Source organism: Cryptomeria japonica, chromosome 4 (assembly GCF_030272615.1).
Source record: "Cryptomeria japonica chromosome 4, Sugi_1.0, whole genome shotgun sequence".
Classification (NCBI taxonomy): domain Eukaryota; kingdom Viridiplantae; phylum Streptophyta; class Pinopsida; order Cupressales; family Cupressaceae; genus Cryptomeria; species Cryptomeria japonica.
In genome coordinates this window covers 703,384,875-703,401,978 of record NC_081408.1, presented here as the reverse complement: position 1 = coordinate 703,401,978, position 17,104 = coordinate 703,384,875, and the positions used below count along the sequence as shown (strand labels likewise).

At 31.3% G+C, this 17,104-nt stretch overlaps 1 protein-coding gene and 1 pseudogene across 1 annotated transcript; one reads left to right on the top strand and one right to left on the bottom strand.

Moving 5' to 3' along the window:
- Nucleotides 1–522: 522 nt before the first annotated feature.
- On the bottom strand, nt 523–1,935 carry LOC131056318 (xyloglucan endotransglucosylase protein 1-like; annotated as a pseudogene).
- Nucleotides 1,936–10,859: 8,924 nt separating this feature from the next.
- On the top strand, nt 10,860–12,235 carry LOC131056317 (xyloglucan endotransglucosylase protein 1). The gene is made up of 4 exons (XM_057990670.2): nt 10,860–11,155; nt 11,243–11,343; nt 11,455–11,648; nt 11,734–12,235. The coding sequence occupies exons 1-4, from the start codon at nt 10,993–10,995 to the stop codon at nt 12,104–12,106; spliced, it is 831 nt and encodes a 276-aa protein (XP_057846653.1). The 5' UTR covers nt 10,860–10,992; the 3' UTR covers nt 12,107–12,235.
- The last annotated feature ends 4,869 nt before the right edge of the window (nt 12,236–17,104 follow it).

Sequence of the window (17,104 nt, the reverse complement as noted above, 5' to 3'; positions counted from 1 at the left end):
GATATAGAAAACCTCCGCCTGTATGGAAAGTGATAATACTCCACCTTACTTAGTAGGCAATGGACGGACGACAATGCACATAAGATGCTTGGCATGCACGGACCAAAGATGATTCTTTTTAAGCAGTGCCTATTACTATGTACACCATGCATAAGGTGTGGAAGGCTGGATCGAAATAGATAAATACTGAAAAATAAAATGAAGAATACAAAAGATTGCACTATTTGTTAATATATACACATATACGTATATTAAAACATTCTTCCAAAAGAAATACAAAATATGTATTGTATATGATTCTTAACCAAGAGCATATATATAAATAGAACGCTGCTTTCTGTGAAAGAAAATAATCTATGCTTTGTGCACTAAAACCCTCTGCATGAATCGTGTTCTTCACTCTAATGTGAATAAGGTTGTTTATAATTATTAAAAATAAAAATTAATATATCGGTCAGTCAGTTTTGTAAGTACGCTGGTAAGAGAGTGGAAAGAAATTGAAGCTCGACCAATGCTAACAAATGAATAAAAGGTCTTTTTAAAATATATATTTAATATCGTTACAAGTATAGCCTGTTTGGGCTTGAAAATAAAGAATGAAAGAATGTGACGATCCTCAGTTGGATGCCTATGCCTGGTGAGTGCATTCAGGAGGAAAGCCCCGCAGAAACCTTTTACTGTCTGTACAATAATCGTAAATCATATACTTCTGCCGCACCCAATCAAGTTTCTGCTGCTCACTCGACTCCAACGCCTCTGCAGCGTACCATGAATTCACAGAGCAATCAGAAGAGGCAGAGCATGTCTCTGCTTTGAAATTTCCATAAGAGGCGACAAAGGGGGATTTGGTCCAGTCAATCTTCACTGCACCGCCTCTGGTTCCCAATCATCTGCATTCCACAGGCTCGAATATATTCTCATCGCTTGATTCTTCGGATATGCCACTCCGAAATCCTCGCTGTTCTTGAACACTCTCACCGGCGTTCCATCCACAGAAAACCTGCAACATGAAAACATATTATAACTAAACTGATGAAGTTAAATCTAAGGCAGAGATGATGTTGTAGGGATAATATGAACATGGCTTACATAATTTGCTGGGGATTCCAGAGCAGAGAGTAAGTGTGGAAGTCTGCTGTGGGGTCGAACCAGAGGTAGAATTGCTGCTCGCGATTGCCTTTGCCTTGAGAGAAAACATTGGTGTGCATAATATAGGGATCTCCAGACAGATTCCCCAGGAACTCGAAGTCTATCTCGTCGTGCTTATCCCCTTGTGATGACAGCTGCATCAATTGCAATTGGAAACCATCAACATTTTATTAGACAATAAAATATTAAATACTACTGTCCACTACTAATTTGGGGAGTATAGAGTGTATGGAAGAGTAAGAGAGAAACTCACATAGTAAGCAGTGACAGTGCCGGCCGAGTTACCAGCCACCAACTTGATTTGCATATCGATTTTGCCAAAGAGATATTCATTCTTAGATTGGAAACCAGAACCTGTTTTAATACAACAGAGGAAGAGGCAGAGGAATCAGCATACTGTTAAAACCCTATATATTATATACGCACTACGCAGAGAGCAAATTAGATAAAATACCTGAGGACTGATCGAGAGTGAGCTGCAAGCGTTGGCCATTGTCGAGTATCTTAGCACGATCATTTCCCCATGTGATGTCAAAATCGTTATAAAAATTTGCAGAAACATGGTGGGAAGAGGAGAGTACAAGGCTTAGAAGGAGGAAAAATTGTAACAGATCCATTGGGAACACAGGACAAGAGTAGAAAATGTAGTTGTAGCAGTACTGGTGAATGGTGATGGCTGAAGAAAATCAATGGGATTTTAATTGAGGAGTCCTATTGATAGAGGTATGGAAGTGGTGAATGGTGATGCTGAAGAAGATTAATGGGATTTTTATACAGGCAGAGGCAGCGTCAGGTAAGGAATGGAAAGTTGCAAGAAACTTCAAAGTTGTTGAAGTGAATGGGTTGGAGCGCACTTTGTATTTAGATATTATAGTTGTTGGCTTTTATTACACGCGGAATTCCAGCAAGAAGAAGAGCGTGTTGTTGCATACGCCTGGCTTAACTGTGTGGTGTGTGCATATTAATTATACCAGTTGTATTTCATAATTTGGGAGGCTATTCAAAATGATTGTCTCAGATGTTGACCCACTTTCTAATCAGATGAGTTGTGTTGACCTACTTTCTAATCAGATGTTGACCGCGCAATACCGTTCTCGAAGCCAATTTATTTATTCTGGAGAAACAGGTCATAGACCGTCAACTTATAACATTGGTCAGGTCTAACTATTATGATACCTTGGCACCTTAATAAATATATCTTACGATTGAGGGTCCAGGTTTAATGAGTTCGAGACTGAGAAAATGAAATTATAGAGGAGTTTATGATCTTTAAAGATTAAAATACAGAATAGAAAGAAATACTTTCTTTCATTCATACATTGTTTATTTATAGTCAATAGTGTCCACAATGATCACATATAAGAACAAGAGACATAATGCTTCAAGTTCTTGCTAATAGAATGATTAGTTTGGAATAGAAAATACGAAAGAATTTGGATAAAAGAAGGGAGAAATGTCTAAAGATAGAAGGGGAGAGAGGAATATAGAGGGAGAGGAAGAGGGAGAGATGAGGATAGAGAGAGATTGAGAGATAGAGAGGGATATAGAGATATAGAGGAAGAGGGAGAGGGGGAGATAAAGATAGAGAGATATTGATTGTGAGATAGAGTGATAGAGAGATGCAAGGAGATATACAGAGAAGGGGAGAGGGAGAGAGAAATAGGGAGAGAGAGCTAGATATAAATAATTGATGTGTGTATGTGTGTGTCTATATATATATATTGAATATTAAGATTTTTAATTCTTAAGTTTGGTTTTATTTGTAACTTCTGATAATAGTTAAAATTTTAGCTTTTTTATTTTTATTTTTAATACTTTATTAGAAGAACATTTTTTGTTTTTTAAAATAAAAGGTAATTATATTGGAATTGTTAAACCTAAAATTTTAACTTTAAAACCTAACTTAAAAATTAAAAATTAAATTCAAATCTATTAAAGAGGTATATTTTTTATTTTTTAGAATACTTTTGAATAAGCTAACATTCGTTATTTTCACAATTCTTTTGTTTTATTTCTATTTTGGAAAGTGAAACAAATATTATATATTTATTTGTTACTTTTTAATAGTTCTATTTATCCTTATTATTACATATTTAAAAAATTTGACCCAAATGACAAAGAAACAATAATAACAAAACATCATTTTTTTTTGAATTTTTTCACTGACCTATGAAATGTAAGACCATTTTAATTTTTTTGTAGATTTTTAATTTGTAAATTAACTTAAGTGAATCCATAAAACAAAACCCTAAAAAAAAATCATAATTTAATATATGAAAATATAAATTTTGAATTAATGAAAAAAAAAATAAAATCCCTAAATTTAGGAAATCCACACCAATCTATTCATTTGCCATGATATTTGAAATAAAATAATTGCAAATATCTATATGGTTATTCCATCTATGAAAATTGTCACATTTTTCTATTCAATTGTAGAGCTAATTTCACGATAAATAATTGTTGATTATTTTGTTAATGTGCCAATATTATGTTCAACCACATTGTTTGACATTTTGTTTTTGTTGCTACAATGCATTTTAATTTTTTTAATTCAATAAAAAATTATCAATAGGTGTATACAAAATACCAAAGTTGAATGAAATAAGAACATACTTGTGTATTCCTTTTACTGCATATAAATGAATCTTAGTGGGATTTTGTATGAATCTTGATACTAATAGATTATGACATACTTGATTTCAAGTCCAGTGGTAGTAAGATACATAAAAATACCAACTAAACTTCAATATAGTGTTGCATTTTTCTTTTCATTATCATCATCTTTGACCAACTTCTCATTCACATTCAATAATGTGTTCATTTATTTCTGATTTTTCATTCTAAATCTATCAAGTAGATTGAATAGATACTTTTCTTGTGAAATAAAAATACCATCATTCAACCACCTTGCTTTTATTAAAAAAAAAGTAACATATCAAATCCTTATTCGTCAGATTTTAAATGTGTAAGCTTCATGATATTCTTGAATTTCTCTATATTAATAATTCACCATTCCCTATTTAAATCAAATATCAACATATATATAAACAGACTATGATTAAGTTTTCAATGCCTCTACATATTATATAAAGTGTATGTTCATTGTCATTCTCATTGAAGGATTGTTTTTGAAAAGTACTCATATATTATTCTATACCAAGATCTTGATGTCTTCTTGAGTTCATAAAGGGCCCTTTATAAATTATAATTTTTTTCTTTCTTATCCTACAACATCATATTCTAGCGTTTTCTCTACAAGAACTTCTTCATTTAAGAAACAATTTCAAACATCTTATTTCACATCAAAGTGATGTACTAACCTCTTAGATTGTCATGCTAATGTCAAAATAGTTCTTATAATATCCAATCTCACCATAGGAACATAACTTTCATTATAATCTATCATTGGTTGCTATGATAATCCTTTTGCAACCACTCTTTAAATTTGTTCCATTCAATGGATCCATCAACCTTATATTTTATTTTGTTGACCCATTTTGGTCCAATAACATCCTCTTGTGATGGAGGACCTACTAAATACTCTATTTTCATTATTTAAATAGAAGTGATCTCCTCATCCATGTCCTTGATCTAGACTTCTACTTGAATATGAGATAGCCAAGAAAAAATTATAAATGAATCAAATTATACTAGTAGTAATTTTATAAATTTGTTTGATAATTTTTACCTTTCTTAAAAAAAGATGTGAAGTTGAAGGAATAATTGATGATGAATGTGTTTGAGTTGAACATGAGATGTTTCGTTGGCTAGTAGAATAAGTTGGAGCATCTTGTTCTATTGCTACAGTTCTTGGATGTTCTTGATATAAATTTTTATTCAATTTTCATTCACCCTTTGGAAATAATTACACCATGGCTTACTAAATCAGGTATTCCTTTTGTTGGATTATATAACCTATAACTCGTTGTGTCCTCATTATAGCTAATAAAAATAATTATGTCACTTTAATCACATTTTTTTTTGTCTTTTATGCTCAATTGTATGATAATTAGCAATGCAAAAAAACACCTTATGATGAGGCATACAAGGTTTGTTTCCGATCCATGTCTCAAAAGGATTTATATCATTTACACTTTTGGTTAGATATCTATTTATCAAATAAGTAATGTAGCTACTTTTTAGCCCAAAAAGTACTAATTGGAACATTAGCCTTGAGCATTCTTTTGATCATCTCTATAACTTTATGATTATGTAAGGGTATAAATCATAATCAATTGTGTTTGATTGGTAATTCTCTTTGTAAAAATATTAAAATTAATTGCTAGTATATTCTCCCTCTCTACCTTCACACATAGTCTTCAAGGAACAACCAATTTGTTTTTTTAATTTGATTTAAATCTTGATATCATTAAGTTTTTTGACCTTTCTTAATTAAATATACTCATTTTCCTCCACTATAATCATCAAGAAAATAATTAAATACCTATTTTTGTTAAGTGATAAGGTCTATATATTGGACCACAAATATCAGCATGAACTAATTCAAGTGACACTCTTACTCTCCAAGATCTTCTTACTGAAAAAGAGTCTTGATCTATTTTTTTCCACTAATACAAATTTCAAACACTTGATGATCTTGTTTGATAAATGGTAATCATTTCACCATTTTTTCTAATAGGAGTCCATGCCTCATTTCCCATAACCATGATTAATAGGAGTCCAATATTCAAATCTTTATTTTTTCCATATGAAAGAAGTTAAGAGGAAACATTATGTCTTGAAGCATACCAACCTTTTCTAGAATCCGCTTGCCATCATTTTTATCATAGACAACAAATTTATCATTTTGAAAAATACACACAATCGAATCCAAAAAAATACATTAGAATACAAAATGGATTGTGAAAATCTCATAGCCTTAAGTTGCACCATGTTCAATATATTATGAACTATTCTTGGCACATACTATTCTTGGCACATATTAAAAGATGATTGTATTATATTGTACCTTAGGTGGATCTAAATTTAAACCTTCCCTTTTCCATAACCTCAACTTATATATCATCTCAAAGTTGTACTTATATGAACTATGAGACCCATCCATCTTTATAACATAGATGTTTATTACCTTTCATACGACTACCTCGATTGCTAACCAAAATCTCAACATTTTTGGAGATTTATTTTGTAACATAACATTAAAAATATATGTTATTTTTCCTCCTCTTTATTAAAAAATCATCACATGTTGATTATGCCTTTTTTGAAAAATCATGTTCAAAACGATTAAATTATTTTACAATAGTGAGACTACATAATTACGATTTGCAAGGTTTTTTAGTACCTCTTTTCTTATTGTAGTAAAATCTTCCTTTCTTATTGTAGCATTTACCTTGTCCATTGTTACTTCCTCTACTTTCATGTTATCTTCCTCTAAATTTTCTTGTTCCCCTACAGTATGATTCATCAAATCCTTTTCCCAAGGTTATAATTTGAAATATAGAAGCTTTGATTGAAAACATTGTTCAATAAAATTTTTGGTAGATCAATTCATTCTTTTCTCACGTGTTTGAAGAGATGCTATAAGCTTATTTATTGATAACGAAGATGGACCCCTACTTTCTTGAATAGCTACTATGTAATGGAATCAAAATGTGATGGTACACACCTCAACAAATTTTCTGATTTGTTATATTCTTGCTATAATATCTAATTTTTATTTACTAGTCCCATCACTTGAGTAAAAAATATTGCATAGATTCAAACTCTTTCATGAAATTAATAGAATAATTTCTTAAGTGTTGATGATGAAGAGGGATATAAAATCATTTCTTATACTCTTATTTAGCCATTCTTGTTGTGCTTGAGTCCAAGTGGCAAAAACTCTTGCATCTAGAAGTTCCAAGTTACAACTTTAAAATATAAAAATGAGACTCTAATGAGGAATCCAAGATTGGGTAAGGTGGTAAAAATTAATGTGATGCAATAAATCATAAAATCTATAGACGTATTGATTAATTTTTGAAATAAGAACACAAACCCTAATAAGATCTAAAACTAATACAATAATAAGAAAGTATACACATGAAATCCTAGAAAATAATGGCTCAAACATAACTGTGAGGTTAAACCTTGTAGATGTGATATTAGGCATACTCACAAAAATTGATTTTAGGGCATAATTAATTAAATATATTAGAAGAATATTAGTCTAAGATCACATTTGAAATTGAATGAGTTCCTAAATTATGTACACACTAATGCAATTTGGCCTAACGAACACACTTAAACTTTATATTAAGATTATGATAAATTCACTCAAGGAAATTACACAATACTTCCATGAATTATGTTTAGATAATTTGATAGTTTGTGATATGTTGAAAGATCATGTCCATATATTAAGATTTCATAGTCTCATGATTGCACTCAAAATAAATATATGTATATTTTTCATCCTATTGACAATCTACTATGACACATTATCTATAGGTAATGATGGTAGACTATCTCAAAATAGTCATATTTTTAAATTAACCTCCTCCGAAGAATGTAATAGAAATAAAAAAAAAATTCTTAGGATACACCGACTATCACCACAAGTTAATTATGAAACATGTATCTATATTTGGACCCATTGTAGAGCTTATGAAAGAGAAGAAAAATAAAAAGTTTGAATGGAGAGGAAAGTGTCAAAAATTATTCTATATACTATAGAATATGATGGTAATAGCTATTATTTTGATACTTGTAAATTGGACACAACTATTTCATGTTCATTTAGATGCATCCAAAATTGCAATAGTTGTAGTGCTAGACTAGGAGGAAAAACGGGTGCCTAGTTGCACCTTATGGTATGAAGCTTGAGGTAGATTAAAAGAACTATACTGAAAGAGGTAATACAAAAAGCTTACCAATTTCAAGTATGTAGTGTCAACTTTTTTGACCTTTATGAACATGATTGAGGTGGAGAAAGAATAAGCAACATGATAAAAAAAAATTGAAGAAAAGGATTAAAAATTAATCTATATTTTTCATGTGATGGTAGAAAATAAATCTCTAAAAATTGTTTAAATTTTGGTTAGCAATTGGAGTAGTCATATGATAATTAATAAAGTATGTTTTTAAAGATGAGTGAGTCTCCTAAAACACAAGTACTCAATGATGAAAAATAAGTTAACCCTATGGGAAAATGAATCATCGCAAATTCAAGAACAACTAAGGTTCAATCTTATATAACCATATTATTTTTATATGTGCCAAGAATCACTCTTAATCTATTAAGCATAAGAAAAATTATTGAAAAAGGATATTCTACTATTTTCAAGTTAATACATGTTTTATTTGTGATTAAAATGATGGTAATTATATTGTCGCAAAATTTGGTAATGCTTTAAAACATATTTTTTCCTCTTAGATTTGCATAGATAAACTTAATATTTGAATTATCACTAAAATGATGAATCATAGTTATGGCAAATGAGACATGGACACCTACCTTTCAATATATAAAACCAATTGATTAGAAGCAAGACTTTGTTCTATTAAGACAAGCTTGGAGAGTAAAAGTGCCACCTAAATTAGTGCATGCTAATATTTGTGGTCCAATGTAGACCTTATCACTTAACAAAATGGGCATTTTAAAAAAAAAACTAAAATAGGATAAACTGGGTATATTTAGTTAAATCAAGGTCAAAATCCCTCTTGATGTAAATATAGTGATTTGAAGCCAACATAGAAAAAAAGTGGTTAGTTATTCCTTTAAGACTTCATGTAAAGATAAGGGGAGAGAATTTACTTCAAACGAAGTTTAACATTTTTGCAAAAAATAATTCTATTCAAAGGAAATTGATTATAAGTTACATCCTTCTGCAAACTGGAGTAGTTGAATATAAGGATTGTAAAATTGTAGAGATGATTAGAACAACACTCAAGGCCAATGGTCTTCTAAGTACTTTCTAGGTTGAAAAATGACTACATTTATTTAGTTGACAAATAGACATTGAAAAAAAAAGTGTAAACAATATGACTCCTTGTGATTAATGGAGTGGAAGAAAACTTCTTGTGGCTCATCGTAAGGTGTTTGGTTGCATTGATAGTGCTCATATATTTCCAAGGATGTAAAAGAAAAAAAGACGATGATGATAGTGAGAAATGTTTTTTTATTGGCTACAATGAGGATATAACATACACAATCTAGTAAAAAACACACAACTTAGTAAGAAATGATATAATTTTTTCCAAAAACAATGTATGGAAATTGAATAAAAAAATTACAGCTAAAAAAACCATGAATTATAAAAATAGAACAAGATGTTTCATCTTATTCTAGCAGCCCAAGCAACATATTATGTTCTACTCAAACACCTTAATCATCAATTGTTCCTTCAAGTACACTTTCTCCTCCAAGGAGGATAAAAAATTTCAAAGAAATTTATGAAATAACTACTAGTTTTGATTTCTTTGTTAAGTTTTCTTTACTATTTGATTTTCAAGTAGAACCAAGACAATTAAGATGCAATAAGACATTCATAAAGTTTGTATTAAGGCCATGGATGAGGATATCACTTGTATTAAAAGGAATGGGACAAAAGAGTTAATAGATCCTTGAGTAGAAAAGGATTGGACTAAATGGGTTTAAAAATTAAAATTTTGTAATGCTAATGGATCCATTGAAAGACACAAAGAAATATCGGTAGTGAAAGGCTTCTCACAACAATGATTATAGTGAAACCTATGCTCCTAGGGCGAGATTGGATATTATAAGAACTAATTTTTGGCATTTGCAACACAATTTAAGTGGTTAGTACGTCAATTTGATGTTAGATAAGTTGTTTTAAATGGTTTCATAAATGAAGAAGTGCTTATAGAACAAATGCTATAATATGAGGTTATAGGAAAAGAAACAAAAAAATTGTAAATTACAAAGGGCTATTTATCTACCAAAAGCAAGCACCATGAGCTTGGTTTAGTAGTGTATGAGTACCTTTTTAAAAATTGCTTCGACAGGAGTGGAAGTGAGGCTAAACTTTACATGAAATGCAAACATATTGAAAACGAGTTATAGTCTCTTTATATGCTGATGATATGATTTAAATTGGCAATTCGAGAATGCCATGAAACTCATACATTTGAAATGACCCTTAATTTTTGAAAATAAGAGTAAGACAATCGAATGATGAGATTTTTATCTTACAAGAAAAATATATAAATGACCTATGTGATAAATTTAAAATGAAAAAATACAAATCAATCAACACATTATTGAATGTAAATTAGAAATTGATCAAAGATGATGATAATGAAAAAGAAAATGCAACTTTAGTTGGTATTCTTATGTATGTGGAGAGGTAGAAGTTGACGGGCTGTGACGTGTTTCTCCTAAATAAATAAATTGGCTTGGAGAACATGATTGCGCGGTTGCTTTGAAATTCCACGCGTGGACCAGCCCGCAATGTTTCCCTCCAAAGCGTTTGGTTACCTGCTGAAATACAGCTCATGTGATTAGAAAGGAGGTCAACATCTAAGACAATCATTTTGAGTAGCGTCACAAATTATGAAACACAACTATCATAAGCCAGCCAACACGCTCACGCTCTTCTTGCTGGAATTCCGCGTACAATAGAACCCAACAACTATAATATCTATCGAAATCCAAAGCGCGCTCCAACTCATCCACTCAACAACTCTATGTGAAATTTCTTGCTACTTTCCAATCCATTCCTTCCTTGTATAAAAATCCCATTGGTATTCTTCAGCCATCACCATTCACCACTTCCATACCTCTATCACTAGATCAAATTGATTTTCTTCAGCCATCACCATTCACCACTTCCATACTCCTACTTGTACATTTTCTACTCTTGTCCTGTGTTCCCAATGGATCTGTTACCATGTTTCCTCCTGCTAAGCCTTGTACTCTGCTCCTCCCACCTTGTTTCTGCAAATTTTAATAACGACTTTGACATCACATGGGGAAATGATCGTGCTAAGATACTCGACAATGGCCAGCGCCTGCAGCTCACTCTCGACCAGTCCTCAGGTATCTTATCTCATTTGCTTGCTACACATATAATATATACATATCATTTTTTAGCAGTTTGCTGATTCCTCTGCTGAATCAAAACAGGTTCAGGCTTCCAATCTAAGAATGAATATCTCTTTGGCAAAATCGATATGCAGATCAAGTTGGTGGCTGGTAACTCGGCCGGCACTGTCACTGCTTACTATGTAAGTTTCTCTCTTACTCTTCCATACAGTCCATACTCCCCAGATTAGTAGTGGGCAGTAGTATTTAATTAATATTTATTGTCTAATAAAATGTTGATGCAATTGGTGCAGCTATCATCACAAGGGGATAAGCACGACGAAATAGACTTTGAGTTCCTTGGAAATCTGTCTGGAGATCCCTACATTATGCACACTAATGTTTTCTCTCAAGGCAAAGGCAATCGTGAGCAGCAATTCTACCTCTGGTTCGACCCCACAGCAGACTTCCACACTTACTCTCTGCTGTGGAATCCCCAGCAAATTATGTAAGCCATGTTAATATTATCCTAGCATCATCAAGTCAATTCGTTAACATTAGCACTATAGTTAAAATATATTTTCATGTTGCAGGTTTTCTGTGGATGGAACGCCGGTGAGAGTGTTCAAGAACAGCGAGGATTTGGGAGTCGCATATCCCAAGAACCAAGCGATGAGAATATACTCGAGCCTGTGGAACGCAGACGATTGGGCAACCAGAGGCGGTGTAGTGAAGATCGACTGGACCAAATCCCCCTTTGTGGCATCTTATGGAAATTTCAAAGCAGAGACATGCTCCGCTTCTTCTGATTGCTCTGTCAATTCATGGTACGCTGCAAAGGCGTTGGAGTCGAGTGAGCACCAGAAACTTGAATGGGTGCGCAAGAACTACATGATTTATGATTACTGTTCCGACAGTAAAAGGTTTCCACAGGGCTTTCCTACTGAATGCACTCGCCAGGCATAGGCATCCAATTCACCTCTTCAAAAGATCATTACACTCTTCATTCTTTATTTTTTCCCAAAGAGGTTATACTTGTCACAATTGTGATCCCACCCAAGTAAATATATATTTTTAAAAGACCTGTTATTCATTTGTGAGCATTGATCGAGTTTCAATTTCTTTCCACACTCTTACCAACGTATTTAAGAAACTGACTGACAGATAGTATATTCACTTTTAATAATTATTTACCCAAACAACCTTACTCACACTATAGTGAAGAACACGACTCAGGAAGAGAGTTTTAGTGCACAACACAGAGATTATTTTCTTTCACAGAAACCAGCGTTCTATTTATTTATATATATGCCCTTACGGTATTTATCATCTTTCTAGTATTTATCTACGGTGTACAAAGTAATAGGCATTGCTTACAGAGAATCATCTTTAGTCCCTGACATGACAAGCATCTGATGATGCATGAAAAGTTAATTTTTTCTATCCCTATTTCCCTCCCCCACCTCCCTTCTATCTCTCATACGATTGTTGATAGTGAGTCATAGTTGTTGATAATTATATTAAATAGGCTACACGTCGCTTAATTTTCCTTTCTTTTGTAGGCTCTCACGGAGAGTGCATGCTAAAGGTTAAATCTGAATGATGAAACATCTATTAACTTCCATTACTTTGCTTACAAGTTGCATGTATGTTTGTCTTCACTACATATTTTGAGATACATGATCATTCTAAAATTTATATGCACCTAAAAATGGGTGAAAATGCAATTGTGAAATTTTCATACCGATGCCACTTCCATTCAATTTTATGCCCATTTCGAAACAATAGCTTGTGTACACATTGACAAATTAGACAATATTATGCATAGTTTGGTGCATTCCCCTAACCTTTATCTATATGTTTTAACTCCTTAAACTCTATCAAATATTTATTTTCTATCTCAACATTTAGATATTTTCTCCATCCAACTATTTGTTATCCATGGATTCTATCTTGCTAAATGTGTAATTTTTCTCTTTGACGAAATTGGGTTACCTTTCTATTCTCTACAATTTTTAACTCTGAATATTTTCTGGGCATTTAAAAATACCTCTGGAGGGCTACCAATTTATTTCAAGAGACTCATTAGAAGTAGAAATAGAATCATTTAGGTACTAGGATCAAAATATTCCTGTCGTGAACCTTTTGTAAATGTCAATGATCTTTAATATTATTTGATGATCATCAAATGGGTGCAGCTAAATGCGTTTAATTATAAGTAGATGATATTTAATTATCCAAATAGTTATTTGATTGTCTTAGGGTGGGAAAAGGATAAGCAATCTTCGACAAAATTTTAATTTTGAATTAAAAAAATTTAGGGATAAAATCCATGGCTAAAGGGTCAACTCCCCATGTTTTAAAATAACTTGGGACATAGATATGGTGAGTTCAAATGGATAATAGAATTTATAGGGATAATAGAATGTGTTTATGTGGATAAGGTGGGGGGTATAAGTGCATAGGATTGTGGGTAAATGGATGGGTAAGATCATAAACTAAGATACCCAACTTTGTATAAGATTACACCATCTATAAATGTTTAAATCTATGAAGGAATTATGTCAAACTAAACGGAGAACTAAATCAAAATGGCGGGGTTATCCAAATTACACCATTACATTTTTCCTTGCCTTGAGGTGCATGCAAATCCCATAATGATCACATTTATATCAAAGAATGTAGTACTAAAAAATGTCAATGTGAATTACTTTTCTATACATAAAAGGATATCACAAGGATCTATATATATTGGTGGATCTTGTTGAATGTTGTCATTTAAATTCATTATTTGGTACAGTCTCTCAGTACAAATCCACAAAATAGATAAAAAATATATGTCAACTAGCTTCCACAAACAAACTAAGAGTTATTATAATTTGAATCTCATAAGAAATCATCATAAAAGAGACAAAGAGAAGGCAATTAAATTAAGAAAATTTCAAGGATACCGAAAGTGGTAATAGGATGATAAGTTGCTTGGGGTGTTAGTTTTTCATGTCTTCAAGATAAACCTCTATAGGCACTTATAACTACCTGTAAACTTGGAATGAGAGTCTAAGGATCTCTAATTTTGTTGATGGTGAGGAAGAATTCGTTCGATGCTTCTCTTACAAGTGTAATTCAATATGTTTGTTTTCCACATTCTTAAGATCATTCCCTTCATCACATAGTCAATATCACTCATTTCATATTTTCTCTAGTGATAAAGAAGTTCTTATATTGGTAAATAAAATCTCCATGCATACGACATAGCACCAACAACATAAATATGTGATAATTATTTTAATTCAAAACATTTTCCTAAATGTGAAGTTCCTTGACTTCCCAATATTTGTGGATGGTGCCAAGAATTCACCTATCATTAAATTTCTAAGAGTTCAATTTATGTTTTGACTTTTCTATGATCCACCACTATAAGTTTGACATAAACATATATTTAAAAACCTTGTGTATAGACAAACCCAAAAAGAATTCTTGATAAATGCATCTTTTGTCTCATTCTCCATGGTTTTCTCTTAAAATTAACTTTATATTGTCATTTTAATATCTATGGAATGAGTTAGTTGTTGTACAGATGTTCTTTCCATGGGTTCAACAAATCGCTTGATTTTTCCCTATCATCAACAAACTCATACATTAACTATCATGCAAGGAATTATCCTTTTTCTTTCTACTAAGTTTACGGATCTATATTAGCCATTTCCCCTTTTATTATTTTTCTAGCACTCTATGTCGACATCATTTTTTATGTCACTAACATTTGATTCCTTGAATACTTGTATTTCTTTTTAAGAGACAACTCATTCTATACACTAAGTGCCTATTCTTAAGTATTATAATATTAAATATACAATGTGCTTTACTTAATATTTTAATTTTTCTCATATTAAATCTTTAACTTAGCTTCATTTTTACTCTTTTCCCAAGGTTATTATTTGAAATACTATAAACTTTGATTGAAAATATTGTTCAATATACTTTTTGGTAGATCAATTCGAAGTCCTTTTCTTGTGAGTTTGAAGAGATACTATAGGCATATTTATTGATAACAAAGATATATCCTTACTTTCTTCAATAGCTACTATGTAATTGGATTGGAATGTGATGCTACGCACCTCAACAATTTTTTTCATTTGTTAAATTATCGCTCTAATATCTAATTTTTATTTACTAGTCCTATCACTTGAGTAAAAAATATTGTATAGATTCAAACTCTTTCATGAATTAATTTCTTAGGTGTTGATGGTGAAGAGGGATTTCAAATAATTTCTTATACTCTTCTTTAGCCATTATTGTTGTGCTTGAGTCCAAGTGGCAAAAGCTATTGTATCTACAAGTTCCTAGTTACAACTTTAAAGTCTAAAAATGAGACTCTAATGAGGAATCAAAGATTGGATAAGGTGGTACAAATTATTGTGATGCAATAAATAATAAAATCTATAGATGTATCGATCAATTTTTAAAATAAGAACACAACCCCTAATAAGATCTAAAACTGATACAATAATAAGAAATTATAAACAAGAAATCCTAGAAAACAATGGCTCAGGCATAACTCTAAGGTTAAACCTTGTCAAATTGAATTTAAGGGCATCACCAATTGAATACACTAGAAGACGATTAGTCTAAGATCATGTTTTCAATTGAATGAGGTCCTAAATTATGTACACACTAATGACATTTGGCCTAATGAACATACTTAAATTTTATATTATGATTATGATACAAAATTCACTCAAGAAAATTACACAAGACTTCCATGAATTATGTTTAGATGATTTGATAGTTTGTGAGATGTTGAAATATCATGTCCCAATATTAGGATGTCATAGTCTCATGATTGCACTCAAAATAAACATATGCACATATTTCATCTGTTTGACAATCGACTATGACACATTATCTATAAATAATGATGGTAGACTATCTCAAGATAGTCATATTTTTTAATTTACCTCCTCATAAGAATGTAATAGAAATAAGTTTTTTTTGAAGGATACATCGACTATCACCACAAGTTCATTATGAAACATGCAACTATCTTTGGACCCATTAAAGAACTTTTGAAAGAGAAGAAAAAGAATTTTTTTTTGAATGGATAGGCAAGTGTTAAAAATTATGTTATATACTATAGAATAAGATGGTAAAAGCTATTATTTTAATACTTGTAGACTGGACACAAATATTTCATGTTCATTTAGATGCATCCGACATTGCAATAGTTGTAGTGATAGCTCGACTAGAATAAAAAATGGGCGCCTAGTTGCATTTTATGGTATGAAGCTTCAGCTAGATAAAAAGAACTATATTGAAAGAGTAATATGTAAAAACCTTACCAATTTCAAGTATGTAGTGTCATTTATATAAAAAAATTGACCATTATGAACATGATTGAGGTGGAGAAAGCATAAGAAACATGGTAAAAAACATGAAGAAAAGATGATTAAAAATTAACTTATATATTTCATGTGATGTTAGAAAAGAAATCTCTAAAAATTGTATGGATTTTGGTTAGCAATTGGAGTAGTCATATGATAAGTAATAAAGCATGCTTTTAAAGATGGACGAGTCTCCTAAAACACAAGTACTCAAAGATGATAAAGAACCATTGAAAAGTTAAGAACAACTAAGGTTCAATCTAATATATAATCATATTATTTGTATATGTACAAAGGATCAATCTTAATCTATTAAGCATAAGACAAATTGTTGAAAAATGATATTCTACTATTTTCAAATTGATAAATTTTTTATTTGTGATAAAAATGATTGTAATAATATTGTAGCAATAGTCGGTATGATTTAAACTACAAATTTTCCTCTTAGATTTCCATATAGATAAACTTAAGATTTGAATGATGTCTAAAATGATAAATTTTAGTTATGGCAAATGAGGAATAGACACCTACACTTTCAATATATAAAACTAGTTTATTAGAAGCAAATGGTGAAAGGATGAAC